Source organism: Alternaria viburni, assembly GCF_023758015.1.
Source record: "Alternaria viburni strain BMP 2772 chromosome Unknown scaffold_6, whole genome shotgun sequence".
Lineage (NCBI taxonomy): Eukaryota > Fungi > Ascomycota > Dothideomycetes > Pleosporales > Pleosporaceae > Alternaria > Alternaria viburni.
In genome coordinates this window covers 57,022-82,038 of record NW_026055775.1, presented here as the reverse complement: position 1 = coordinate 82,038, position 25,017 = coordinate 57,022, and the positions used below count along the sequence as shown (strand labels likewise).

At 52.6% G+C, this 25,017-nt stretch overlaps 12 protein-coding genes across 12 annotated transcripts; 6 read left to right on the top strand and 6 right to left on the bottom strand.

Annotated features, from left to right (window-relative positions):
- Positions 1-792: 792 nt before the first annotated feature.
- J4E79_003467 (uncharacterized protein) lies at positions 793-3,024 on the top strand (the record flags this gene model as incomplete). Its single annotated transcript, XM_049352361.1, has 2 exons — positions 793-2,744; positions 2,841-3,024. 2 exons carry the CDS (start codon positions 793-795, stop codon positions 3,022-3,024), a joined length of 2,136 nt encoding a protein of 711 aa, XP_049212740.1.
- Positions 3,025-3,199: 175 nt separating this feature from the next.
- On the bottom strand, positions 3,200-3,688 carry J4E79_003466 (uncharacterized protein; the record flags this gene model as incomplete). Its single annotated transcript, XM_049352360.1, has 1 exon — positions 3,200-3,688. The coding sequence occupies one exon, from the start codon at positions 3,686-3,688 to the stop codon at positions 3,200-3,202; it is 489 nt and encodes a 162-aa protein (XP_049212739.1).
- A 1,065-nt stretch (positions 3,689-4,753) lies between these two features.
- J4E79_003465 (uncharacterized protein) lies at positions 4,754-5,659 on the bottom strand (the record flags this gene model as incomplete). Its single annotated transcript, XM_049352359.1, has 2 exons — positions 4,754-5,564; positions 5,616-5,659. 2 exons carry the CDS (start codon positions 5,657-5,659, stop codon positions 4,754-4,756), a joined length of 855 nt encoding a protein of 284 aa, XP_049212738.1.
- Positions 5,660-6,072: 413 nt separating this feature from the next.
- J4E79_003464 (uncharacterized protein) lies at positions 6,073-6,794 on the top strand (the record flags this gene model as incomplete). The annotated part of the gene is made up of 2 exons (XM_049352358.1): positions 6,073-6,619; positions 6,670-6,794. The coding sequence occupies 2 exons, from the start codon at positions 6,073-6,075 to the stop codon at positions 6,792-6,794; spliced, it is 672 nt and encodes a 223-aa protein (XP_049212737.1).
- A 223-nt stretch (positions 6,795-7,017) lies between these two features.
- Positions 7,018-11,440, bottom strand: J4E79_003463 (uncharacterized protein; the record flags this gene model as incomplete). The annotated part of the gene is made up of 5 exons (XM_049352357.1): positions 7,018-8,974; positions 9,023-9,202; positions 9,249-9,359; positions 9,405-11,014; positions 11,213-11,440. 5 exons carry the CDS (start codon positions 11,438-11,440, stop codon positions 7,018-7,020), a joined length of 4,086 nt encoding a protein of 1,361 aa, XP_049212736.1.
- Positions 11,441-12,488: 1,048 nt separating this feature from the next.
- On the bottom strand, positions 12,489-13,499 carry J4E79_003462 (uncharacterized protein; the record flags this gene model as incomplete). The annotated part of the gene is made up of 1 exon (XM_049352356.1): positions 12,489-13,499. One exon carries the CDS (start codon positions 13,497-13,499, stop codon positions 12,489-12,491), a length of 1,011 nt encoding a protein of 336 aa, XP_049212735.1.
- A 1,672-nt stretch (positions 13,500-15,171) lies between these two features.
- J4E79_003461 (uncharacterized protein) lies at positions 15,172-15,995 on the top strand (the record flags this gene model as incomplete). Its single annotated transcript, XM_049352355.1, has 2 exons — positions 15,172-15,229; positions 15,283-15,995. 2 exons carry the CDS (start codon positions 15,172-15,174, stop codon positions 15,993-15,995), a joined length of 771 nt encoding a protein of 256 aa, XP_049212734.1.
- Positions 15,996-16,295: 300 nt separating this feature from the next.
- Positions 16,296-18,179, bottom strand: J4E79_003460 (uncharacterized protein; the record flags this gene model as incomplete). Its single annotated transcript, XM_049352354.1, has 2 exons — positions 16,296-17,047; positions 17,096-18,179. The coding sequence occupies 2 exons, from the start codon at positions 18,177-18,179 to the stop codon at positions 16,296-16,298; spliced, it is 1,836 nt and encodes a 611-aa protein (XP_049212733.1).
- Positions 18,180-19,064: 885 nt separating this feature from the next.
- Positions 19,065-19,993, top strand: J4E79_003459 (uncharacterized protein; the record flags this gene model as incomplete). The annotated part of the gene is made up of 2 exons (XM_049352353.1): positions 19,065-19,306; positions 19,486-19,993. The coding sequence occupies 2 exons, from the start codon at positions 19,065-19,067 to the stop codon at positions 19,991-19,993; spliced, it is 750 nt and encodes a 249-aa protein (XP_049212732.1).
- Positions 19,994-20,752: 759 nt separating this feature from the next.
- On the bottom strand, positions 20,753-21,382 carry J4E79_003458 (uncharacterized protein; the record flags this gene model as incomplete). The annotated part of the gene is made up of 1 exon (XM_049352352.1): positions 20,753-21,382. The coding sequence occupies one exon, from the start codon at positions 21,380-21,382 to the stop codon at positions 20,753-20,755; it is 630 nt and encodes a 209-aa protein (XP_049212731.1).
- A 740-nt stretch (positions 21,383-22,122) lies between these two features.
- Positions 22,123-22,958, top strand: J4E79_003457 (uncharacterized protein; the record flags this gene model as incomplete). The annotated part of the gene is made up of 3 exons (XM_049352351.1): positions 22,123-22,458; positions 22,568-22,735; positions 22,824-22,958. 3 exons carry the CDS (start codon positions 22,123-22,125, stop codon positions 22,956-22,958), a joined length of 639 nt encoding a protein of 212 aa, XP_049212730.1.
- Positions 22,959-24,039: 1,081 nt separating this feature from the next.
- J4E79_003456 (uncharacterized protein) lies at positions 24,040-24,736 on the top strand (the record flags this gene model as incomplete). The annotated part of the gene is made up of 2 exons (XM_049352350.1): positions 24,040-24,248; positions 24,307-24,736. 2 exons carry the CDS (start codon positions 24,040-24,042, stop codon positions 24,734-24,736), a joined length of 639 nt encoding a protein of 212 aa, XP_049212729.1.
- Positions 24,737-25,017: the final 281 nt, after the last annotated feature.

Below are 25,017 nucleotides of genomic sequence, written 5' to 3'. Positions count from 1 at the left end.
CTGTCGTCATGCTTCATGCTCACGGCTAATGGGGGTTGTTTGCCTGTGCCGGTTCGACCTACTCTTTATCCGATCCACGAGAGACAGAAAACAGTGCGACCGCCATACGAACTAGCCCGTATACCTCCGCTCCTAATGTCGTATCCGTTCAAAAGTCCGCTGCGGGAGTGGCGCCAAAAACAAACTCCACCCATGGCGCTTTCAGCAATGGACATCGAGACAGCAGTACGAGCACGCGTACGGAGACTCTAAGATTCAGCGGGCAAGCTCCCTACACAGATGAGGAAGAGTGGTCTTGCAGTCGTTTATGAGTCCGGTAGTCTTCACCCCGAGTTGCCATCAAAGCAGACCGATGCCGGTGGCTCGTGCGTCATTAGCGTCATACCCCGCAAACTATTTCCGCATAGGACCTCGGGAGGGGCGTCATCGTCTTCTACTTTCTCATGTGCCTGGTAGTCCACACTTTCCACGCTCCACGACTCAAGCAGATGTGGAGGATAGTCCGGGGATCGTCAAGGTTTAGCTGTTTGACACGACTAGGGTCCCTGGAAGTCGCTGAAAGAAGGTTCTGTCCGTCAACGCGTATTCGTGGAGTTTCTCGTACTCAAGACTAGGATACCAAGAGTCTAGGAGATGAGTTGATGAAGTATCGCTTCCGATGGGTGGTTATGGCTCCAAAGTATGAGTTAAGTATAGCTCCCGGCTCACAGTCGCAGTATATGTTCAAGGTATGTATTCCCATAGAATCCGTAGGTCATCTGTATCTCTTTCGTTACTTCCTCTTGTTCCATCATGTGGTCGTACCACCTCCCACTCTATGCGTGGGGTCTGTGGTCGACAGTCTCTGCCCAAGCCACCGCCAAAGCGCAGGCCCAATCAGCACTAGAAAGCCTCGCGATCACGAACATTGACGATGTTCGTGGGAATCTTCATCTACCAAGCGTCTCCGAGGACCAGAACGTCACATGGATGAGCAACAAACCTTCCGTAATATCAGCAGACGGCGTGGTTCAGCGACAAAGTGCCGACACTGTAGTCGATCTTACAGCGATTATCGACAGCGATGGCACGACCTCGAATCGCACCTTCAGTGCCAACGTACGCCAGGCGGTCAAACTCGATGCTTTTGAAGGTTATGCCTTTGCGTATTTTACGGGCAACTCGTTGGCGGGCGAAAAGATCTATCTCGCAGCCAGCGAAGGCAACAATGCTTTAGCTTGGAGAGAACTCAACAACGGCGAGCCTATCCTTGCCTCTACTGAAGGCACGAAGGGGTTACGTGACCCCTTCGTCATACGTTCTCCAGAGGGCGATAGATTCTTCCTGCTAGCTACCGACTTGTCGATTGGATCCGGTACTTCCTGGGGAGATGCAGTTCGCAAAGGTAGCTTGTATCTAGAGATCTGGGAGTCAAGCGACCTCAAGACATGGTCTCAGCAACGGCACGTCAAGGTCTCCCCTTCCACTGCTGGAAACACATGGGCGCCAGAGGCGTATTACGATACGGATCTTGGTTCGTACGTAGTCTTTTGGGCGTCCTCTCTCTACGCTGAGAGCGATACGGACCGCACAGGGGCGACGTACCACCGCATGCTCTACGTGACTACTCGGGACTTCGTCACGTTCAGCGAACCCGAGATCTGGCAGGACGCAGGCATGTCACGGATCGATACTACGGTCATACAAGAGGCGAATACATTCTACCGGTTCACAAAAGACGAAGGAGGCACAGGCACAAACTGCTCCGACATTATCCAAGAGCGTTCTGACTCGCTCCTTGCTCCTGTACAGTCCTGGACCCAAGTTGCCACATGCATTGGTCGCAACGCCGGCACTAGCAGTGTCGAGGGACCGACAGTGTTCAAATCCAATCCAGGCGATTTCAATGGCGAGAAGTACTACCTCTTTGTGGATGAGTACGGTGGACGTGGATACATTCCACTAGAGACGGCAGACATTTCCAATCCTGACTGGAAGGTTTCCAGTTCATACAAATTGCCGACTAGCCCACGTCACGGCACTGTGGTTCCAGTAACGGCAAAAGAACTTGCTGGTTTGACTGCGGAGTCAAAACGCTCTGTCGCTGCTAAGACAGCAGGCAGCCCTGTCCTTCCCGGTTTATACGCGGATCCCAACATCGCGGTTTTCGGTGATAACTACTACATCTACGCGACAACGGATGGCTTCCCTGGCTGGGGCGGTAATGTCTTCTACGTCTGGAAGTCGCCTGACCTAGTTTCATGGACCCGATCAGCCGAACCTTTCTTGACCCTCAATGGTACCAGCGGTAACGTACCTTGGGCGAACGGAAATGCTTGGGCCCCGACCATCATCGAAAAGGACAGCAAGTATTACTTCTACTTCAGCGGAAACAATCCAAAGTACGACCGCAAGACCATCGGCGTGGCTGTTGCAGACGCGCCCGAAGGACCCTTTACAGCACAGGCGGAAGCTATGATCCTTAACGAAGGCAATGTTACCACTGGCCAAGCCATCGATCCAGACGTGTTTGAAGACCCGACTACTGGCAAATACTACATCTTCTGGGGCAACGGAGGCTCAGACATCACACCCGCACTCTACGCTGAGCTCAGCGATGACATGCTCTCGCTGAAGGCTGACACAACGCGTTCCATTGGCGGTCTTCCTGACTTCCGCGAGGGCATCTTCATGAACTACCGCAAGGGCCTCTTCCACCTCACATACTCTATCGATGACACTGGTTCAGAGAACTACAGAGTAGGGTACGCGACATCTACGAGCGTTCATGGCCCGTGGACATACCACGGTCTTATATTGCAGAAAGATGCCTCAAAGGGGATACTTGCTACTGGTCACAGTTCCATCATCAACGTCCCGAATACCGACGATTGGTATATCTGCTACCACCGATTTGCCATCCCGAACGGCAACGGAACCAACAGAGAAGTCACCATCGATAGACTGTACTTCGATGATCAAGGCTTGATGAAGCCGGTTGTGCCTACTCTAGAAAGTGTACCGGCGCAGCCGATCTCTGCGTAGATATGGACTGCTTAGAATAGACTGATATACCAACACATTGATTCAATATACATGAAGACTTCGTAAACGACAGTGTGACTCGCGAACAATAGTAAGCTCCGAAAACTTCACTCCGATACGCCATGCCACTGGTACTCAAACCTGTTGCATCATCCCACTTCTCCATTGCCCATACTCAGAATCCCAGGCCCCTCCTCCTACCAAATCCCCTAGACAGACTCCTACTACTCTCCAAGCCCAAGCCCAAACCAACTCCACCCAAGATCTTCATTCCCTTCTTGCGACCGATGAGCAGCTCCTCCAGTATCAAGCTCACTTCTTCCATCTGCTCTTTGAACTCCTCCATGGCCTTGCCCAAGCACACACCTTCCTCCCACATGTCGCTGAGGTGGGCTTCGCTCAGGTCATCGGGCTTGATCATTTCAAGCGGCTTGACGACGGCGGTGAGATGAGTGAGGTTGGCCGAGACGATAGCTGCGCGGCGGTTCAGAGCGCTGACGCGAGAGGGGAGGTCGATTGGAGTGTGGATGGCAGTGGGTATAGAGAGGTCTTCGTAGGAGGGGACAGGTGTGAGCTCGGATTGGTAGAGGTAGCCGTGGTCCCAGGAGTAGTTCTGCTGGCGGCGTCGGAGGTGGCGCGAGGTGGAGTGTGGTGAACCAAACATTTTGTGATGATAGGTGCTCGTTACCTTTGTGATCGAACAGCGTATAGGATGGGGTTGAAACGTGAAGAGAAGGGATGGATGATCAAGCTTCAAATCGGTATCCCGTGCGACAGGAGGTATTTGATATACTCGCTCCCTGTCGCTATCATGAGAGAGGTGGAGCCACATCGATGGTATCGGGACGCTGCATAGCCGATGTTTGCGCTTGCTCGGCCGCAATGCTTGCTATACGTTGGCTCAGCGATGCCATATCTATGATTTCTGGAGTAGTTACCCTAGCTAGATAATGCGCTTAGGAAGTTTGAACACGACGATCAAGCTTGTTGGTTTCGTAGCAATCATGGATCTACGGCGCATTGCTAGGAACAACGGAGTTCAGCTGATGATCGATCCGGCAAACTTCTACATCTCTTCATTGTCTGCTACTTCCCTGGCGCGGCTTCCTGCCGCGGGCACACCAACTTGATCATCACACAAGCAACATTGAGCTTCTCGTGCCAAACCTTGAACTGCGCTTCCACCTCCGCACATTCATCAAGGAGCCCATCTATTGCATCTGTCATCTCCTTTCCTCTTGTGTCGCCAATCGTGCTGCTGGCTATTTCGTGGAGCGTGTTGATCTTTGTCAGCATTGAATTCAAAATATCGCCTAGAGCGTGAGAAGGCTCGACAATGGACGGGAAGTTTTCGCGGATGGCGAACCGAATGGCTTCATGAGGTACTTTAGAAGTGGATGTGGCGTTAGCGTCCATGGTGACGAGGAAGCGTTTAGCTAGGTATCTTTGCGCTTCGTCCTCACCGATGCAGGTGGACTGGGAAGTCGTGATATATGTACTAATGCCATGGAATCCAGTGCCAGCCGACCCCGCGAAGTCAGGCGAAGAAGTCATGGGTCGATTGTCATCGTGTTCGAGTGGTCCTAACCCCGTGGGCTCACGCATTGGTATCGTGGTATATTTATCTGGTAACCTTATTATTCTGACATACGTGGTGCCTGTGTACATTAACGTCTCTTTCATTATGGCTTCCTTCGTCTTCGTTTCGCTTCTCTGATCCGACATGACTCTACGCAGCCCTCGGTCTCTCCCACGCTTGGCCGTCGCTCATCTCGATGCCACCCGCCATGCTCGTTTGTCCCAGCTTCTCCGCATTCCATCCCTCCTCAGGCGGTATCGGGCTTCTGATCTCCTTCTCCCGACCCAGACCCTCCACACCAGGCGGCCCGTCGCCCCAAATCAAGTATTGCGCTGCAAGTCCCAAGTCGCAACATGCCTGGAAGATACCACAAGCCTTGAAAGCCCAAGGTACCTCACCACTGCTACTCGCAAAGAAGAACCACATCTTGAATGTATCACCAATGACCCAGTTTACGATGACACTAGGCCTGAATCCTTTGCACCCGCGTCTCTGGTAGTTAGCCAGGAGCTGGGGGATCGGAAGCGTAGCCTCGATTGTCAACGCAACCATGCCCAGCAGATCGGTGTACGGCACAAATACGCTCGTAGAGGACATGAGCAGATGCAGCACCAACAGCACCCCAGTAAAGTATGTTATGAAGGTCCAATACGGCCTTGGCGCCCTCCACTGCCAGAAGTCGTACGGTCGGTTCGAAACATCCTTGTGCTGGAAGGGGAGATGCGAGGGCGGCGGTCGGTTCGTGAGCGCGACGTGAAGGAGGAGCAGGTGGACGCAGATCATGAGCAGGGCTTGGACGAGCAGCGAGGTGCTGAAGTGGGCGCCGAACCAGTAGTAGACCTTCAAGATGCTGGCGACGAGCATGATGAGCGGAATGTCAAGGGAGAAGCCAGCAGAGCTGCGGGCTCGGTGCATGCTGTAGATCTGGTCGCCATAGCTGGTAATCGGACTCGTCGCGATGCTGGGTGCTGTCTGTTAGAGACGGAGAGGCTAAGGAGGTGTGGAGTCGTACAAGACGGGTGCGATGTTCTTCACAATGGCGCTGATGAAGAACATGTTGGTGGTCGTGTGCTTGGCCCGGCGGTTCGTCTCGGAACGTCGGAAGGCTTCCCTGGGTCTCCTTTTACAACGCTGGGATGTCCGACGACTGTGGAAGGAACGCACACGCAACCACGGAACCGTTTTGGCGCAATGCTTCGGGGTGTGAGGCTCGAACGAAACAACACCCGCGGCGAAAAGGGAGGAGGCGCAATCTCCCGCAGATCAGATCTGGCTTGCATTAGTGGCCGCTGTAGGGCTGATAAGCAGCTTAGCGCCTGCCGTCATGGCTGTTACCCCAAATGCACTCACAGATCCATGCTTCCACTCGATTTCAAGATTGACGATATATGGATGCCTTTCACCTCTACCAGCATCAATCCTCTAAGCCTCAACACACACAGACTTCCCCTCGCTGTCAACCCACCAAAATGTCACATACCGCCTTCTTCTACGGCACCCTGATGGCACCGCCCGTCCTCCACCGCGTAATATGGGGCTCGCAAACCCCTCCTACACCAGCGCATGCCTCGCTCCTGCACATACGCCCAGCCATCCTCCACGCGCACCGACGACACAAAGTAAAGCAAGCAGACTACCCAGCCATCCTCCCCGTCGATACCTCCTCATCTGTGCGCGGCACACTTGTAGAGGGCCTCACAGACGGCGACATCTGGCGACTGGACATCTTCGAAGGCTCAGAATACCAGCGTCGGAAAGTAAAAGTCAAGGTCCTGCAACCGAAATATGACAACGCCAGTACGGAAGAGGGCATGGGCGACCTATCACAAAAGGAAGAAGATAATGTGGAAGGCGAAGAAGTCGAAGCGGAAGCATACATCTGGACAGCGGGCGCGCATAGACTTGAGGCCGAGGAATGGGACTTTGCAGAGTTCGTTAGGGATAAGATGAAACGGTGGGTGGGTAGAGAAGCAGCTGAGACCGATGAAGGGTTCCAGGGTAGGCCGTCGATCAACGGTAGACCTCCCGAACGAGGGGGGCGTGGTTTCAAGGCTAACAAGATGCAGAAGTCGATGATGCAGTGGCAGCGCTCGATGACCCTACAGGCGGACGCGGCGCGAACGGAACTATTTCACGCCAACTGAACGAACGAGGTACGAAGGAGGATAATATTCTCGAAAGTGCAGTATAAATGTTGCTTGTTCATATGGCTGTACTATCATCTCTGGCACACTGCCAGATGTGCATATAGTCTGCGACATGCTGTTCTCCGAGATCACAGCTGAGCTTTGCAGACCCCGTCACTAGTCCTGATAGATAACGCCTCCGTGAAACCAAGATAGGTATAGATGTGTTGAGTAAAAGGTCGAGCTGGCGCTCGCAGAACAACAAAGAAGAAGCTTCATCTCGAGCAGTTAAAGAAGGGTAGGGTTGTCCCTCGACCATCCAGTTTGGACGGTTGTGCTCTTCTCCTCGGGTTCTGGTGTTTCTTGAACCACGGATCCGTCGTTGACTCCATCAAGTTGCAGTTCGTGAGTGGACTGTGAGATCCCTTCCATTGGATCACATACCTCCTCTCTACGCTCCAGCGCTCCATCTATGTTGCTGGGAGCAGGTGCTTCTGAACGCCGGGCCTTGTCCCTAGCATAGTCGTCTTCGTCCAGCTTTGTCTGGAGCGCACTATCAACGGGAGTACCTTCGTGTTGACCATGTTTAGACGTCTTTGTGCTGTACGACAAACGCGGAATCTCTTCAAACGTAGGTGAAGGACGGAGCCCTTCGCTGGAATGTGCATAACGTGATGCGGGTTTCCGCTGAGCAGTGGGAGCTGCCTGCACCTGCTGGCGATGGTTGACGTTGATGACTTTGACTTCCTGTGAGTCTTTGATCTCAATAGGTGCGTCGGGGACACTGCCTTCTCGGCTGCGCGAAGCTCTTTGCTTACTTTCCATATCGCCATCTTGATGTCGTTGGGGCGACTTGATGAGCTGGCGCTTCGCTGATGGCGATTTCATGTCATCACTATCGTCACCGTGTCTTCGGCGCTTCTTGGGGCTTGATGTACCGGGTATTTGAGATGTTTGATCGTTTTCTTTGGATTGACGTGGTGTTCTGTTCGAAGTGATGTGTCCGTTGCGCAAAGAATCATGTGATTGGGGTGTTCTGCTGGAAATGCGCACTTCGGGACTATGGCGCCTTGGTGTCGTTTCTGACCGTGCACTACCAACGGCCTGCTTTGCAGGAAATGTGAGCACAGGTGGTGAGTCAGACACCTTGCTGACAGCTATTTGAGGTGCTTCCTCAACAGCAGAAGTATGCTTCGCATCGAAACTGAACGGCGATGCGAGTCTGAGTGGAGGATGAGAAGGTGAATGGGTTCGTGGCGATGTGGGCTGCGCGCCTGCGTTCTTGGGCGAGAGTGCGAGCTTCGGTTCTTCACTGGATAACTCATCAGAGTTGTGTCTGCCCAGATCCGAGGCTTTGTACGTTGTCGGAGCTGGTGATGTCTTTGAGCTCGCAGATCCTTTCTTCGCCTTCTTCTGTGCTCTCCTATCGTCTTCCTGCTTCTTGTAGCAATCAAATATGATTTGACGCATTTTGTGCCTCATTTCCGATGGGTTCAGCTCCGGCCAGTCTTCTTGAGCCGACATTGATCCAGTGAGCAGCTTGTTCTTGAAGTCATCGGGATTCTGGAAGAACTTCTCGATGTAGCCAAGTAGGTAAACACCGCAATCGGTGAAGTTGTTCTGCATTGGAACCTGTGTACTCTTGGGATAATAGCCGTTCTCTTTGATGACAGCCTCCATAGCACGCCGGCTTGCCCCCTCCGCTGCTATCCAGTCTTTGAGAGCGCGAACCGCTCCAGTACGGGCATTACCACCAAGAGAATCGAGTACTATGATGACAGGTTGATCAGGATCTCTTTTGGCTATGGGCTTGCGTTTTGCCTTCTTTTTTGCAGAAGACGCGGTGAACTGAGATTGGGACAATATTCCTGGGTGTGTGTCTCTGATTTCAGCTAAAGCTTCTGTATCTGGATTCTGGGATGTTGAATCTGCTTGGGTCGTCTCTGATTTATGCGGAGTTTCGGTCCCAGTATCGTCGCGGTCGACAAGAGATAGTGCCGCTTCATCAAAAAGCATAGGCTCTTCATCGTTCGTTTGGGCCGCTGTTGCTTCTTCATTGATGACATTTGGCTCTGGGGATGTTGATTTGTGTACCATAGTCGCATGCGTCTCGGGGTTCGTGGCTGTCACGGCTGAATCACTTGCTTGATCGTGTGGGATTACCTGAGGCTCATCGAAGTCTTGAACTATGGGTTTGCGTTGAACCTTCGACATATTGCAGATAATCGCCAGGTACCAATGGGCTCTATAGACTGTTAGCATAGGCTATCAAAGCGGTGGTAATTTGACATACTGTTCGTTGATGGGAACAACAATGTAGTCGTAGGTGAAGATATCAATCTTAGACGTCCAGCGTTGCACAGCCTTGTAGTCCATGGATTTCCGACCCGAGTTCTCGGTAAGCTTCGTGAAGAAGTAGGTGTTGAAGAAGTAGACTTTATCAGCAGGCACTTTGAGCTGCTTGAAGAGGTAGCTGGAGAAGGTTAGCAGCGCTAATGGCAAGGTGAACACGCACTCACATCATGTAGAAATCGATCAGGCTGTCGTTCAAGAATTCTTCCTCGTCCAGGCGGGGCAGATCATCAAAGTGCACTATCGCCCGTTGACGACCTTCGCCAAATTCAAGAGACCTTGGGATGGTTAGCAGAATCATGAGTAAGTGCGTGGAAACTTACTTAGCCCAGGGTTGTCCAAGTCCAGTTTCGACTGAGAATTTGGGTACATCCGACTGTGTAGGCGTGTCTTCGACGTAATTAATCGGGGCCGATCTTGTTGAACGTGACGGACGGGTGGATGCTCTGCTTGTCGTGGTAGTGCCAGATTCAGCATCAATAACATGCTGACGGACAGCGGGCTTGAGCTGATCCAACAGAGGTCTCTTCGACACTCCATTAGCTTTTTCGCGGTGAGGCTGTTCAAAACTCGCTGTTGAATCGCCTACCAGTGCAGACGTACCAACCTTCTCGTTTCTCGATGGGAGAGGTGTTTTGAAAAGATGGGTCATGTAATCATCCGACTTATTGATACACTTTCCGCCTGACGTCATCGACACTGCGTGTTCATCACGGAAGATGAGGAAATCGGCAGTATCAGCAAACTCCAGGTCCAAGATGAGTTTGTTCCCGTCGTGTCCGCGAGGGCCCGTCAACCGCATGCGGCTTGTACCGTCCGCGTATACTTGGTTGACGTCTTTAGGCTCTATGACAAGTTTGCTATCGTAGACGCCATCCACTGACTCCCAAGTCTGGACACGTAACCCCTCATCTTTCCTCCATCTTAAGAGCAAGATGGCATGGCCGTCCATGGTTGTTGATCCGTGGCTCTGAAACCCATACGACCGTGCAAACGAAAGTGGCCAGAGTCCTTCTACAACCCTTCCGCGAGCGTTTCGCTTGACTCCACTATTTGCAGTCTGCTTTTGCTTTTGCTTCGAAACAAGTCTGGTTCCCGGGTGCGGAGGCGTGATGGCAAGCTCGTCCGCGCTGTAGTTGTCAGTCATAGGTCCCGCTTGCTTTGGCACAGGTTTGTGTTGGGTGCGAAGGTCCTCGTCTTCAACTGTTACACGTTGGTTCTGGTCTGCGTGATCAGATGTTGACTCATTGATGCGGGCTTCGGGAAAGTAGCGAGACGTGACTATGTCGACTTTTCTTTCGGCTCCGTCGTACTTCCTAGGACTTCGCTTGGATTCACCCTGTCGAAACGTCTGCAATATCGCCTGCCGAGGAGTATGTACGCCAGGGCTGGTCGATAGAGAACCACCGGTAAGAGGAGAGCGTCGCGCGCCACCTTTGGCTGTGTTGAAACTCGAGTTCCTCGGCTTCTTCTGGGACGGTCTGAGAAGATTGTCTACTTCTCTAAATTCGCTTGTAGCCTGAGGCGGCTTGTAGTCGCCTACTGTGCTCTCGCTCCCGTTGCTTATCTGTGAATGCAGAGACCAGGCAGAACGCGGCCTTTCGCGTGACGTGCCAACAGGTGTATTTTGGTGGTTTTGAGATACTTCCACCACTTCATCGTCGTCATCGACAAGTGAAATAACGTTGGCAGTCCTCCTTCGTTTTCCAGGTGTAGCTCCACTCGACCATCGATCCTGGCTCTCTGAGGAAGAAGGACGACGAGGCGTTGTTGCAGGTGCTCTGTCTGTTCGCTGAAGGTAGGCAGCCTGGCCCGGCCCATGCGCCTGGCCTATCAGTGGCGGCTGTGTACGATCGCGCTTCCCGTACGTAGTAGGCTTCTTGGATCCTCCTTGCATCGTGTCTAAGGGCTTGAAGACATTACTCGACCCTGGCTTTTGGAGGTCAGTATAATACTATAGGCACAGACAGGTGGTAGTATGCATACTTTTGCAGGCATGGTGCGCTTCTTCGGTATCGGCATCCAAGTGGATGGGTCGGGCATACTAATAGCATCTGCAGGTCTACTTCGCAAACATTAGTCTCTTTCTTCCGTTTTGGTGTACAAAGGCGATTTACGAATAATCCCCAACTAATCGCTTCTCATCCTCGCTCCTTTGTGTGACGTGCTGCCGTGGGCGGGCCATTTCCGAACGCGCCTCTTTGCGTGGAGTTCGGCTTGAAGATTTCGGGGGCGAAGAGAGGTCTATGAGGACGCGCGAGGTCTTCCTGGGGGGTGTTGACTCCTCGAGGAAAGGATTGGGAGGCAAGCCGGGACCCGAGGGCGACTGGGGGACGACATCGTCTGTCTGTGGCGACATGGCGTTAGCTGGGGGCGCAGGCAGTTCAGCATGAGAGGGGAGTGTAGTGGTTGGAGTGTGTGAGGCAGTCGAGCCGTCGAGCAAGGAAAAGGCGCGTACGTCTGAGTTGGTGAGTCCGAAAGAGCTTTCGGCAGCGGCTCGTATGCCGTTGAATAAGTTAGTGAACATTGGTGTCGCATTGCGGTGGCAGAGCGGCGGGCATTCGCATCGTCTGGTAGGCTGGGTGACCTCGGAACTGCGTGAGGGAACTGCACAAGCGCAGACGCGCACCGTGGGGCATGCGGAGGTGAAGGTGCGCCAGAGAACCCGTCGGCGATACGTCCGTGCGCCTTGACGTAGGTGCTTCAGCGCGCTGCAGGGACGCGACGGCTCAGCTGCGACGTCGAGCTCGAGAACAGATTGGTGCGTCACGACAAACGGCACGTCGGATAAGGTCACGTTGGGGACTTTGGTGATATGTTCATAGTCACAAATCAATGCGACATATTCTTCTTCGATGCCTCGCTCTGTGGACAGGCGGGCTTCAGGGCTTGGTGCTACCTGAGATCCTACGCTTCGCTATGTAAAAATACAATGTACAGAAATGAGGCTACGGCCCTGGATGTGCTACGTGCATGGCCAGCCTTTCAGCGACGTCCCCAATCGAGCGCGCTCTACATTTCCGAGTTGTGACTGACGTGACCAGAAGGTATTCGCGGTCATGTCATGAACACATCTACAGATGACAGTATGGTGTATACCTTCACGGTATCTGTTTGTGCATCTCGGCAAAGAAACATCTCTCCGTGCAACTCACTCAGCAACAGAAGCTAGCAGTCTCTCTTACAAGCGGTGCTCCGTCGAAAGCACCAGAGTATTGACAGCCAACTTGCAACCCGCACCCAGTACAACACGAAGCGGCGTTGTTTCAGACGCGTTTGGGCATACGGTGCGAATAACGGTCGCGTAAGCCAGCCATCAGACGACCGTGGCGAATACATGGGTTGTATGGTTGGCTTTGCGATTGATCTGGGGTCGGCCTGAAGATCGTCGCTAGGCTGAGATTCTCCTAGGAACCAGCAGTCGGCTTCTCACGTGACTCATCCGTAGACACTACTCTGCGTTTTTCATGCTGGCTCTTCTCATGGCGGGCTTGATCGATGGCCGATCTTTGGGCGATGCTGTCGTCGTGACTGCGCCATACTATGTTGGTCCCCTCCGGCAGTTTGAGGACCCGCCTTATTGTATCCCGAATCTTGACATTCTTCACACCATCGCTCTTAGTCCAGATGCTGAAGACATCTTCGCCGCTCCGGACACTCAAGACGAAGCCGCAGAACTCCTCCCCGGCATCCAGGAACTGATCTCCAACGAGTGCTAGTAGCAGGTCCTCCCAGTAGCGGTCAGCCACGCCCTTTTTCAGGCGCATGATCCACTTGCCACCTCGCTTGTTCTCATCGTCCTCCCATACCGGCCGGATGCCTTGCTTGAACACGTGGTAATCGGAAACGGAGGGGAGACTCGAAGGACGCTTAAGATGGGAGAAGACCTTCCAGAACTCTTGCGCCGTACTGAATTTACAGAGGGGCACAATCGACTTCTCGTAGTCTACGTTCTTGGCCGTAGGCGGACGGTACCATACCGCCCATGTGTATTTGAGCGGCCACGGCGCATTGAAATCTGGCGGCGCAGAGGGACTCGCTGTGTTGTCTGGTATTGAGGTTGTGGATATCGATTCTTTGCGTATGCTATTGACGACCTTGCTCACGGGCTTGTCCTTTTTATCAGAAGGTGTCGCGGGCGTGGGCGACGACATGGCGGCTGCTTTGAAGTCGAAAGCAGTGCCAGGCGTTTTGGGCGCCTTTCCCGCAGATCCAAAGGAGGCGAACGCGCCTGAGCCGAGCCCAAACGCAGAAGAGCCCCCAGTTGTGGGTGACGCTAAACCACCGGGTGTCAAGGGCGATATAGCGTTGAAAGGGTTTCGACCGCCGTGGGAGGAGTCGCCACCGAAGCGTTTGGTAGCGGAGACGGTGCGTTGGTGCGGCTCGGATTTTTCGCTGTTATTTTCCGAATGTGACATGGAGAGAGAGAGCTTGCTGGTGCTGTTGGCGGCCGTCAGTGGAGAGAACAAAGATGCGGGGACGCAGGAGCATACTTGGAGCGCCGAGTCCAGAGATTATCCCTGTTATCCATTGGCAGCAGTGTCAAACGAGTATATAATACAATGCAAGAAGGTTAAATATCCAAGGCTTGGTGGGAGTAACGAGCGAACAAGCAGCAGAGGAGCTGGCGGGCTAGCGGCCAATGTGCGTCGAAGATATGCGGGGTGTAGTTTGTGGTGGTGGATGTTTGCTGCGAGGAGGAAGTCTGTCACGTGTCGTTGGTATGATGCTGCGGAAAGATGTGGCGAAGGCGGGGGTGTGTGATTATCGAGCGTGGTGGGATGTATCGTGTGCAATGGCGGATGGTGGTGCGTACTGAGAAAACGTTTGAGAGGTTGGCACTTGCAGCTCAGGCGCGCGCCTTCCGCGGCAGGGATGTGGCTTAGTCATCAACCGAGCTCGATATTCTCTTCGCCGGCGCGCCCGTCCTCTTCTCTTCTTCAACACCGGCCTTTGACTCGTATCATTTGCCAGCTCGACACATCCTACTCAGCTGGCAACTCGGATAACTGGCCCAGAACGAGCCATCCTCTTCTAAAACCATCATCACGAGGGCCGCTTCGGTGGCTTCCATGATGCGGTGATGACCTGAAAGTAGGGACATTATTTCATCACGCGCGCGACGCGTTGAGGCTGCAAGCTGTCTCAGTCTCTTCTGTATGTGTGCCGCCATGATTTTTTCGTTCGCGACACGGCTAGTGATGACTAGGTCCTTTGGACCACTTCTGGTAGTCTGAGTCTCAGCCAGATGTACACTATCGCAACTTTGCGATTTCTTGGTTGAGCTTGAAGCTCTAAGGCAAAGTCTGAAGCCCACAATTGTGCCACGCGTGTATCAGGTACCTCTGGAATCTCCGCTAATTGACGACTAAGCAGTACTATATAGCGCTGCTCAGGCGGTGAATTGGCTCTGAATAGCCGCTAAGGTTGGGCACTGGTTCCTTTGTGGTCTCACCGTGTATCTCAGTACCTGACATCTCGCCGCCATGTATGTTTTCCGGTGCGAGTAGCGTCAGGCGCGTCGCGGTTTAAGAAAGCTCTAACATTAGAACACGCTGAAGAGTCTTGGCGGACATTGGCTGCATCGCTTGACAGTTACCTCTCGTAGACGCTGGGTGCCGTAGAGCCGCTTGTCCTTCGATACAGAATGAGGAAAGCATCAAGATGGCGGACTTGTTCCGGAGTGAAAGCAATATCAGAATAATACAGATGATTTTCTCATGCGTGCTTTGACCACAGGCGGCTTGCGACCAGGTTGTCCACACTGACCACAATGGGTGGACATATCCTTGATGCATCGAGACGTCTTAATAACCGCGGCAACCTCTGCATCTGCTACAATGACCGGGGTTACAGGCCGCACCTGCATGTGAATCAGAACGCGTGCGGGGTGGGATTGTGCTGGGGCCTACGTCATACTTCCGCCGTTCACAGGACAACGCACCCCACCACGCGCATTGCTTTCTAGCCGTCCTAAACTAACGCCGTCGCCTCATCTGTCGCCCACCACCATACAAAGCCAGCTCCTCCCGCATCTCAGCCTCTCACACCCACGGCTACTGTCGCAAAGTCCCTCCCATATCACCCAACATGACTGGACAATCCCCCGAACTGCATTCGCCGAGCTCGCATCCTGAGCGACCTAAGGGTGGGACTCTCCCATACCCCGCCGCCTGGTGCACGCATGGCTAACAAGGCCAGGTATCCTCAAAAACTCTAGCTCGTACCGCGCCGACTCCCAAACGTCCCCCACTAGCGAGCTTCCACCGGCCGTAAGCCCCATATCCGAGCGGCCGCAGCTGGGTCGCGAATTGTCAGAGAAGGAAATTGTATTGGAAAACACGCTGCGCAATGCTGGCGCTCACCGAAGATCCTCGTCGAACCCACGCGGCATCGGTTCACGACGGCAGTCGGGCATTGACCCCGCGGACGAGACTAGCCCGCAGCTCAAGTGGGACGAGGCCAACCTTTACCTGAACGAGCAGAACCGCGACAGCACCATGAAGATCGATGAGCCCAAGACACCATACGCCAAGCAGTACGATCCCGCCGAGGACGAAGAGGAGGTCGAAATGCTCAACGCCGAAGAGCTCAAGGTGGACGAGCTGGACAAGCCAAGACGGAAACCTAAGATTGAAGATATACCCGAATTCGACTTGGGACAGCCGGAGCTGCAGGCACGACACTCGCAGACGCCCGAGAGCGAGAAGAGGGTCATGGTTGAGGAGGGCATGGATACAGATGAAGGCTACCACGGCGAGCTCCTCCCCAACGCCACCCAGGAGGAGAGGGAGAAGCACCGCAAGTTTGAAGAGTTGCGCAAGAAGCACTATGAGATGAAGAACGTCAAGGACCTACTTGGTCACCCAGAAGATGACGAAGATGAGGAAATGCCGACACGGCCCAATGCTTAGTAGACGTATGTTTCTGTGCTATGGGTACTGCAGCGGTGGCCAAGGGCGATCCCGAGAGTATGTACGAAGCTCGCCCAGCGGCGTTGCACGAATTGATTTTGGCGGCATCAAGGTGGAGTTTTCGGATTTCCGGCGCTATGGTCAAGGCCGCGGAGTACTTGAAATACTTCAATTCGTAGTCTGTTCAATGAATGACGTTCTGGTTCAACCATGTAGACATGTGGTCACTGATTTGTATTGTAAGACGTGAAAACCAGTTGTGATTCTGTACCCGATAATATATCCAACTCCAACTCCACTCTATGCCCTGAACTCCTTGTCAACACTCTCAAAGTTCTCCAAGAAACTCTGGAAAGTAAAGACACCCAGACCAGGATCCAAACTTCCGGTCGTTGCCCTGATAGAATGCATACTCAGCTGCGGAATGCCGCAATCAATGGACCTGATACCCGTTGCAGAACTCAGCATTGGTCCAACGGTGCCTCCACTCCTGCTATCATTTCGAATTTGAAATACCTGAAGCTTAGGGTCGACCTTGCGCATACCGACATCGCGATCAACACAGCGCTGCAGAATAGCGGTGGAGACAGCGTCAGTCGTCATATGGGCATTTGAGTCCGCAGAGACAGCAGGACCAATATTGAGACGCGGAGAGTGGTTCTCGAGATACGCGTTGAGGAAGTTGGGATTCACCGCGTGAATCACGTCGCTGGAGACGAGGAAAGAGTTTGCATATGTTCTGCTCAAAGCGCTGCCGGTCTTTCCGTTGGACACAAACTCTTCGACGATGCGCTCCATGACACTGGGGAGGAAGTTGCCATGAGCACCTTGTCGGAGTAGCGAGCCGACTTCTTCGTCGTCGAAGAGGGCGACCATGCGGATCTGGGACGAGGTTGAGAGGGATGAGCTCGAGTTGAGGAGAGCTTGAATCGCAGCCCAAGAGCAGAGTTTGTCGTCGATCCGGCCAGCGAAGATGAACTCGCGGTCGAGGCCACCGGTCTGGGCGGGTTGCGTATCGAAGAGCTCAAGCTCCCAATTGACAATGGTCGAATCTGTTACAAGTTAGTATCTTCATGGACGTGAGGGTGTAGTGCACATACAGTCCGTGATGCCGAGTTCGCTTGAGATGGCTTTCACAAGCCTCTCCGGCTGAGTAGCAGCGAATGCGCCCTCTCCGCCCAACACACTGGCTTTCCAGTTCTCCTCACCATGTTCCGACGAACTTCCAATATCGCTGTTGTCCAGACCGATTATAGGGACCATTTGCGTCTCTTTGTTGAACGGCCCGTTGGCGGCAGCACCAAAATGAGGTGCTAGTGTTGGAATCCTTGCAATAGGCCAGTCCAGCTTGACAAGCTTCGTGACTATCTTCCCATTCTCCTTGACGAGTACCCGTCCACCGACACCAAGGTCGCGGTCCCACCATGTGTCGCTCAGTGCACCGGCGTATGGGGCCACACCGAGCTGTACGTAGCCTGATTTGGTGCGAAGGTTCGAGATGGGCTTCAACTTCGCTGTGAGCGCATCAATGTGTCCAGCAAGAATCGCAGCTCCATTGCCCGACGCGTAATTGTCACCAATAGCGAAGGCGATGAGCGAACTCCCGTTGCGCTCAACGTAGTATTTGCCGCCAGCCTTCAGCTCCCACGCATCGCGCTCAGACAACTTCTTGTAGCCATCCTTCTCAAGGTCCTGTGCGACAGCATCGACAGCGTGGAAGATTGTAGGATTGCTCGTCATGTAGTCGGTGAAGGGCTTCGTGTAGCGTGCCGGATCTTCCTTTGAGCGAGCAGGCACCGGAATCCAACAATGAGAGGGCGTTGGCTTAGGCATCTCGACGTCCTCTTTGACTTGCTCAACTGGAACCTCTAGTATCTTCGGTGGTACAGGTGGAGGGTTTTGGTAGCTCGAAGGCGGCGCGTAGTCTTCGTCTTCAACATCGATGAGGTTGGGATACGTCGCGGCGATACTGTGCCGGTTACGGTAGTCGGAAACAGCTTCGCGGCTCCTCCATCCTCTCTCTGTCACTCGGTCCTGTCGATGACGTTGAGGTAGCGATGCGGTTGTGTGAGCGCGTCCAAGTGTCGTGGAGTACGAATGCCGCAGCGGGCGGGGCGGTGACGGATCCGCGTAGAGGTCCGCGTTCGAAGCCGCCTTGCGAAGGCTGGGGTGATTTCTCGTCATATCGGAAGTTTCGCACAATGCTGATGAAGCTCGAGACGGTGCGAGAGAGGCGAAAGAGTCGATGCCAGGGAGCGAGGCTGTGTTGTTGTTGTACAGCTGGAGTTACCACCTGAGCAGCGCCACAGCACGATGGGGCGAAGCTATCCGAAAGTGGAAAGCTCCGGACGACTCGCCGCAGCTATCAAACGCCATCAGCCAAATCAATAGGTTGAACCATCACAAACATGGAAGCCACTATCGCATCGAGCGCTTTCACGAGCTGTGCCATACAACTCCTCTTTTGCTTCTCCCGGTGCATCATTTATAGGTTGTCTACATCCTTCGGTCTCTTACTGAAACACCACCATGATGAAATTACGATTCCATCACTATCGCTTCCGTTTGTGACAAAAGTGATTCTTGGCTAGTTCCTGCATAGTAAAGAACCCCCGCGACGGCGTTGTATGTATGAGGGTAAGGCCTTACGTCAGGATTTAGACAGGTTAGCCGGGGCTGTGACTACCTAGGTATACTACGCCTTGTAGAGAGTGAGAGAGTGCCAAGGGCGACAGTGTGATGATGTGTAGCCAGTGCATAAGCGGTAGAAATCAGATAGTTCGGGGTGCAATAAGGAGGCAATTAGAAGTTACAGGTACGTTATGCGTGCGAGGGCGTTAAAGGGCGCTCAAAGGGCTGAAATGGATGTTGCGACGCCTTCTACGACCTGACTGCGCCACACTAAAGAGACAGCATGTTAGAAAGGCTTTCCGCCCTCGGCTTCTTCCCTCCAACCCATTACCATTTTTCCAGCTGAATCCCACCTGCCAAGCCCGCAATATTCATTTTCCAAATCGCAAGTGCAAAAGATATTCACATTCAAAATTTATCTTCTACATCACTCAAGCAATGACAGGGTTTACTGATAACAACGAAGATGACTTCAATGCACAAATGCTTGCCGCTATCGAGTCCAACGACCTCGCTACCCTACATGATGTGATGTCGAAACACGAGGCTGAAGATCCTGATGCTTTGCGCCGGGGTAACGGATTGAGCGATGCCCTCAACGAAGCATTAGAGCTGGCCCGGTACGACATGGCCGAAGAGCTTTTCAAGCGTGGTGCTAGGTGCACTGATTGCACTATAGGGTATGTTCTGGATGGGGCACGTCGGGAAAATGAATGGAACACGAAAGCCATCGATGTGGCGCTGGCGTACGGTTGGAATATCAACGAGCCCTATGAGCATGTTGGCAGCGCGCTTGTGTAAGCCTTCGCTACCCTTCTGGAGACCATTCGACTCGCAGAAATAACTGACAGGTAAACAGATCCATCGTCAGTAGCGCGGAGACAGGCCCAGGATATCCCGATGGCGATACAGCTTGCCTAAAGATTGCTGCGCATCTATTGTCAAAAGGCGCCCATGTGGACGAGAGCACCCGGACGAACGAGAACCCGCTCGAAATAGCCTGTGCGAAAGATGACAGGCATATGGCAGCGCTATTGTTGGCACATGACGCATCGCTGGAAGAGGCGCCCAAGGCACTCCTCAATGCTGCCCGTGAAGGCAGCATTGACATTATGCAGCAGCTGCTGGATCGAGGCGCCGATGTCAATGCACACCCGTACGGAAGACTCGAGATAATCCCTTGCCAACTAGAGGACGAAGGTTGGGGCTCTGCGCTACATTGTGCCGTTAAAAACCACCATACCGAGGCAGTCTCATTTCTCTTAGAGAAAGGCGCGGCCAAGGAGTACAGGAACATGGTGGGGTTGAAGGCTTTGGATCTTGCTCGCAAATTGGGACATGAGGATATTGTGCGGTTGTTAGAGTAGAGTGATGACCACGTATGCAATCATCTACCATGAACAGCAGCATTTCTTCTTTGGAAATTTTGTTAATGAACCCGTATGAAAAGTGCTGGATCCTGGGCTGTTATCGCAAGAAGGTGGAACTTTCGCCCGACACGAAGACCGATCGATGCACCGGATGCCGTGACATTGACGCGGATCTGTCCAACGTTGCATACCAACACAATATCAGCGATAACTATAAGGGTGCAAGTTTTAACAAAAAAAGAAGTATTGATTTACACATGAGCCTGCGAACTCGTTAACAGATGGTTTGAGGCTCAAAGAGATGGACTTGACAAATTGGTGGGTTGAGATCACACCGATCACTCATACGCTGATCGAACCCGCCCTCAGGAGCATCTCTGAGTACCTGAGTGGAACTTAGACACAAAACATTTAGCAACCATCTATATCGACAATAGGCTTGATTCTAGCAGTACAAACACCGAAAAAGATGCATCATTCGACGAATGTAAGACAACGCGAGAAGCCGACGATAACGGCGAGGGTTTTTAGGTCGTCGAAGAAAGCTTTGTTACATGTTCGTCAATGCCGTTGCACTTGAAGCAGCGATGGTGAGGACGCGTAGGAAACAAGGGAGAAGAACGACGACGTCGATGGAGCTGCGTGGCTATATGGTGTCTAAGTGCTTGGTAGTGTCACCACGTTGAGGCGATCGCGGCGATTCTATGAAGCGATCAATGCGATGATAGTCGCCCAATCCCGAGCACACTTCTCCAATCACAACTTCACTTCCTCCCACTCTCCTCCCTGCGGAAAACCCAAGTGGAATCTCCCACATTTCGCAAAACTAAACACTGCTTCTTCTGCCATGGTGAAATCTACGACTTTCCCTCCAAATTCCTCATTTGCGTCCAGGAAATGTGCATGGATCCGTGGGCCGCTGATAGCCTTCATCCAGGCTGGCACCACGAAGCCGAACACCGTACCGTCGATTGCATTTCTGCTGGGCCCATCTTCGAATTCTATCGAATCAAAACGACCAGCGATCTTAAAGGGCATAAGAGTATTCACGCCCTTCGCTGGACCCACATCATCTGATGAAACGAGCTCATCAAGGGCTTCCAGCGACATCGACCCGATCTTCAGACGAAATGTTGGCTGGTATACTGTGACCAATGCGAAAGGAAGGCGTGCATTCATGGGTGCTGACTTTGCTTTACCATCCTTGGTAAGTGCGTACGCTTGTCGGTCTTTCAAAATCATGAGACTGCCATCTTCGTAAACACCAATGCCATCTGTGCCGTGGGAAGTAAGGTCAGCGGTTCGCGGTTGGCCTTGATTGAATCCGGCGTTGAGAGCTGCGTAGGTGGAGAATTGGAATATATCGTTTGGTATTGAGCCAACCATGATGGAAAGTACTGTAAAATTCTGTGATTCGGGTGATGGTATCTGGTGTTTGATAACTAGATATGTTGGAGTTCGAGGTTGGGTAGGTAAGGGTCCGGGCTTAGCGGAGAGCCGATCTCCGACTCGGCTACCATATCAGCCCTGCGGTGTGTGGGCGTCATCCCTAGGCGTTCTCTTATACATGCTTATTCTGTTGTACAGATGGAGGTTCTAGATGAACTCATTGATGTGCTTTGCGAAGCAGTACTCGGCAGATCTTGAGCCTTCAGTGTTTCTACTCCATGTCGCCTTCTCGACTCAGACCATCGAAATTCCGCGTGATACATCTTTCTCTTTGCGGCTTTTACGTCTTTAAGTTCTGATTTCCAACGTGATCGGCCGTAATAAGTACATGGAAGCGTCGAAATCGTGAATATCAGAGTAGGAAAATGCGATATGTACCATACGACTGTATCTCTTCCTAAATGTCGGTTGATAATGTGTTGGTCATGTCTTCACAGACTAAGTCGGTACTTCATTACAAGGAATAAACTAGCCTCGACATCTGAATTTAGTACGATCTTTTAGAAATGTTCTTGGAAACACCTTCCTGCAAGGTTGAGTGTGAAGGGAAGCAAGCCAATAACACGATCGCTTATGTAAGTGATTTAGCGCGAACCGTCGGAAGCTCAACTTCACCATCCAAACGGCATCTTTCCCAAGCAATTGCGCAGCCCGTCTGCTCCAATACCTCGCCAGATATGCTCCCAACAGCCCTTCGCGCCCTGCGCTCTCGCAGCGCAGCGGCTTCCTCCCGCTCCTTCGTCCGCTACACCTCCACCGCGACGACCAGCAACCAGGTCCCCGCTAACGACCCTGTCAAGCGCGATGCGAAGCCGAACGTTTCCGAGACCAATGCGATGCCTACATCTTCCGAGGGTTCCTTCGACAAGGTCTTGCAGGAGTCTCCAGAGACAGCCGAGAAGTTGAGGGTTGAACAGGCGCCGAACTACAAGGGCATTTGGTCGCGGAGTCAAAACCCGAGGGAGGTTGCGATGAGTGGGCCAAGATTTGAGCAGAGCATTATGGAGGATCAGGTATGTCGAAATTCCCTGCAGCGGACATTGTAGAAGAAATGGAAACAACCATGGAAGAAAGGGTTGGTTTATGCAGGGGGGATTCATATACTGACATCAAATCGTACAGCCTCGCCCATATGCTGCGATCGAGCTCATCCACAAGCAGCCCGTTCGTTGGACGCACGACCGTACTGTATCCTGCGACGGAGGCGGTGGCCCTCTCGGACACCCAAGGATCTTCATCAACGTAGATAAGCCCCAGATCTGCTGGTGCACATACTGTGGACTTCCATTTGTAAGTCTCCATTTGCGTTGTGTCTACTTCAGCCTTCCGATCCTGGAGCCGGTTCTGGCAGGAGAATTACCGCTAACTACCTCTATAGGCACACGAGAAACACCGACCGCTCCTCGAAGCCACCCCTGAACACGAGCTATCATACCCCCTTGGACCCAAGGGCGACGCGGCGGAAGTCAACGAAACGCAGAAGGTTACGGATGAGCCGCTTGCACAGCGATAGAGCGAGATAGTCAGAAGAGCGGTTGGGGCTGGTGTACATATGCATTGCAATCGAGACATTTACAAACTATGGTCTACTATCATATTGAATTTGCGGCCTTCCCCTGTCTTCCAGAGCGATGCAACGTATGGGCATCGAACTTTGCAGACTCTGGAATTGAGCTCCGCTCTGGTACCATCATGCGAGAGCAGAGTGCATCCTCTGGATATGTGGCTCTCGCGACTCAAGTCGAGCCATGTCCTACTTGACAGCGTCGAGTGATCATGCTAGATCGTCGTGAGACAGCTTTGTTGTGCCACTTCGTAGGACTGAGAATAATGCACTACAAGCACACCGGTACTGACATGCTCAGGGTTCTTATCTCTATGTCACTTCCAGCGCATGTGAGAAGACTACCTACCCTGGCAGCGATGACCAGGAGTAGAAAGGCCCTCATATGAGCTACGTCGCTTATGAGATCGCGGTCTGAGTTGAGAATCGGTCTCACTTCCACAAGTGTTGGGCTATGTCAGACATCAGCATGCGTTAAACCTGAGCATGCTGGTATATGCTCGTTGTACATGTAAGACCCAACGAGCTCCACTTCTACACAACAGTGGCTCAAAAAAAGCAGACTGCATTGAAGGTGGGTGATCTTTCGGCCTTCTGTTCTGTGAAAGCTTGAGATATCCGTTCGCTCATGGTCCGTAGGCATAATGTCCGAACCTTCTACTTTACATACATTTACTATTGATTCAGTAGTTTTGAATTCACACGAAAAACGCGTAGGAAGCGCGTCCTATAGGCCCTGAAGGTCAATTGAAGTCGTTGTTGATGGGTTAAAAGCGGAAAGAGAAGAAAACGAGGATGTGCCCGGCGGAAGGACCTCGCTACGTGTGGTTCAGCATTGGCTCAGCGTAGCACCCCATCTTTATTGCGTCAAGGACCATACACCCAGGGCGTATGTGCGTATATTGGATGTGAGGTTTGAAAACGGACATGCTCTTTACATTCAAGACGACCTAACCCCACAGCGACACTCGTCTGACGTCACTGCACCCCACATAACGCGACTCAACTCTCCGAACTCTAGCTCAACGCAATGCCGCAACCACACTCTACAAGCTCACATCTCACGACCTTCTTGATCGTCTTCATCTTCGTAATCGCGCTATTCCCAGGGCTCTTCGTCGGTATATTCTGGGCGCCCTACAACAGTCTTGCAAACTACCTCGTACCAACACCCCAACCGCGCGCAAGCGTACTGTGCAAGAGTCCGAACGTCTGCACCTCCGTACCAATCATGTCTTGGTATGTACTTGTGTTTTGTACCTATACAAAGTGTCTGTTAGTTGTTAACAGTTCCTAGGGCACAGAAATCCCTCACCCTCCCCAGCCGGTCGCGCGGCTCCTACCTCATCACCGACCACATCCTCAAAGAAGTCCCCGAGATCAAGAACTACAAGACTGGCCTACTGAACCTCTTCATTCAACACACATCGTGCGCGCTATCCTTGAACGAGAACTGGGATCAGGATGTTCGCGCTGACATGAGCACGGCGCTGGACCGCATTGTGCCAGAGGACAAGAAGGGCCAGGGACTGTACCGCCATGATGCAGAAGGCAGCGATGACATGCCCGCGCATGTCAAGTCTGCGTTGATTGGCGCGAGCGTCACGATTCCGATCACAAATGGAAAGCTGAACACGGGCACATGGCAAGGCATCTGGTACCTCGAGTTCAGAGATTCGAAGCACACACGGAAGGTGGTTGCCACGATTCAGGGAGAGAAGATGTGAAGTGCAGGATCTTTAGATGGGCCTGTTCGCGAGCGACGTTGAGTTTGTGTTGGACTCGATGAGTCTTGCATGAGGAACTTGAAACGTCAAGGATATAATTACGAAACAATACCATAGGAGTGGGAAGTACGAGAGCGGAATCCGAATGTTTGAGTACTATGTTATGTTACTATGGTCTATCGTGCAGTCGCAATTCCGCCCTTGCTTTTCTGACTCTCCCAAGAAACACCCCTAATATCGCCTGTCCTTCATAACCCCAACGCCAATATCATGATATGCTG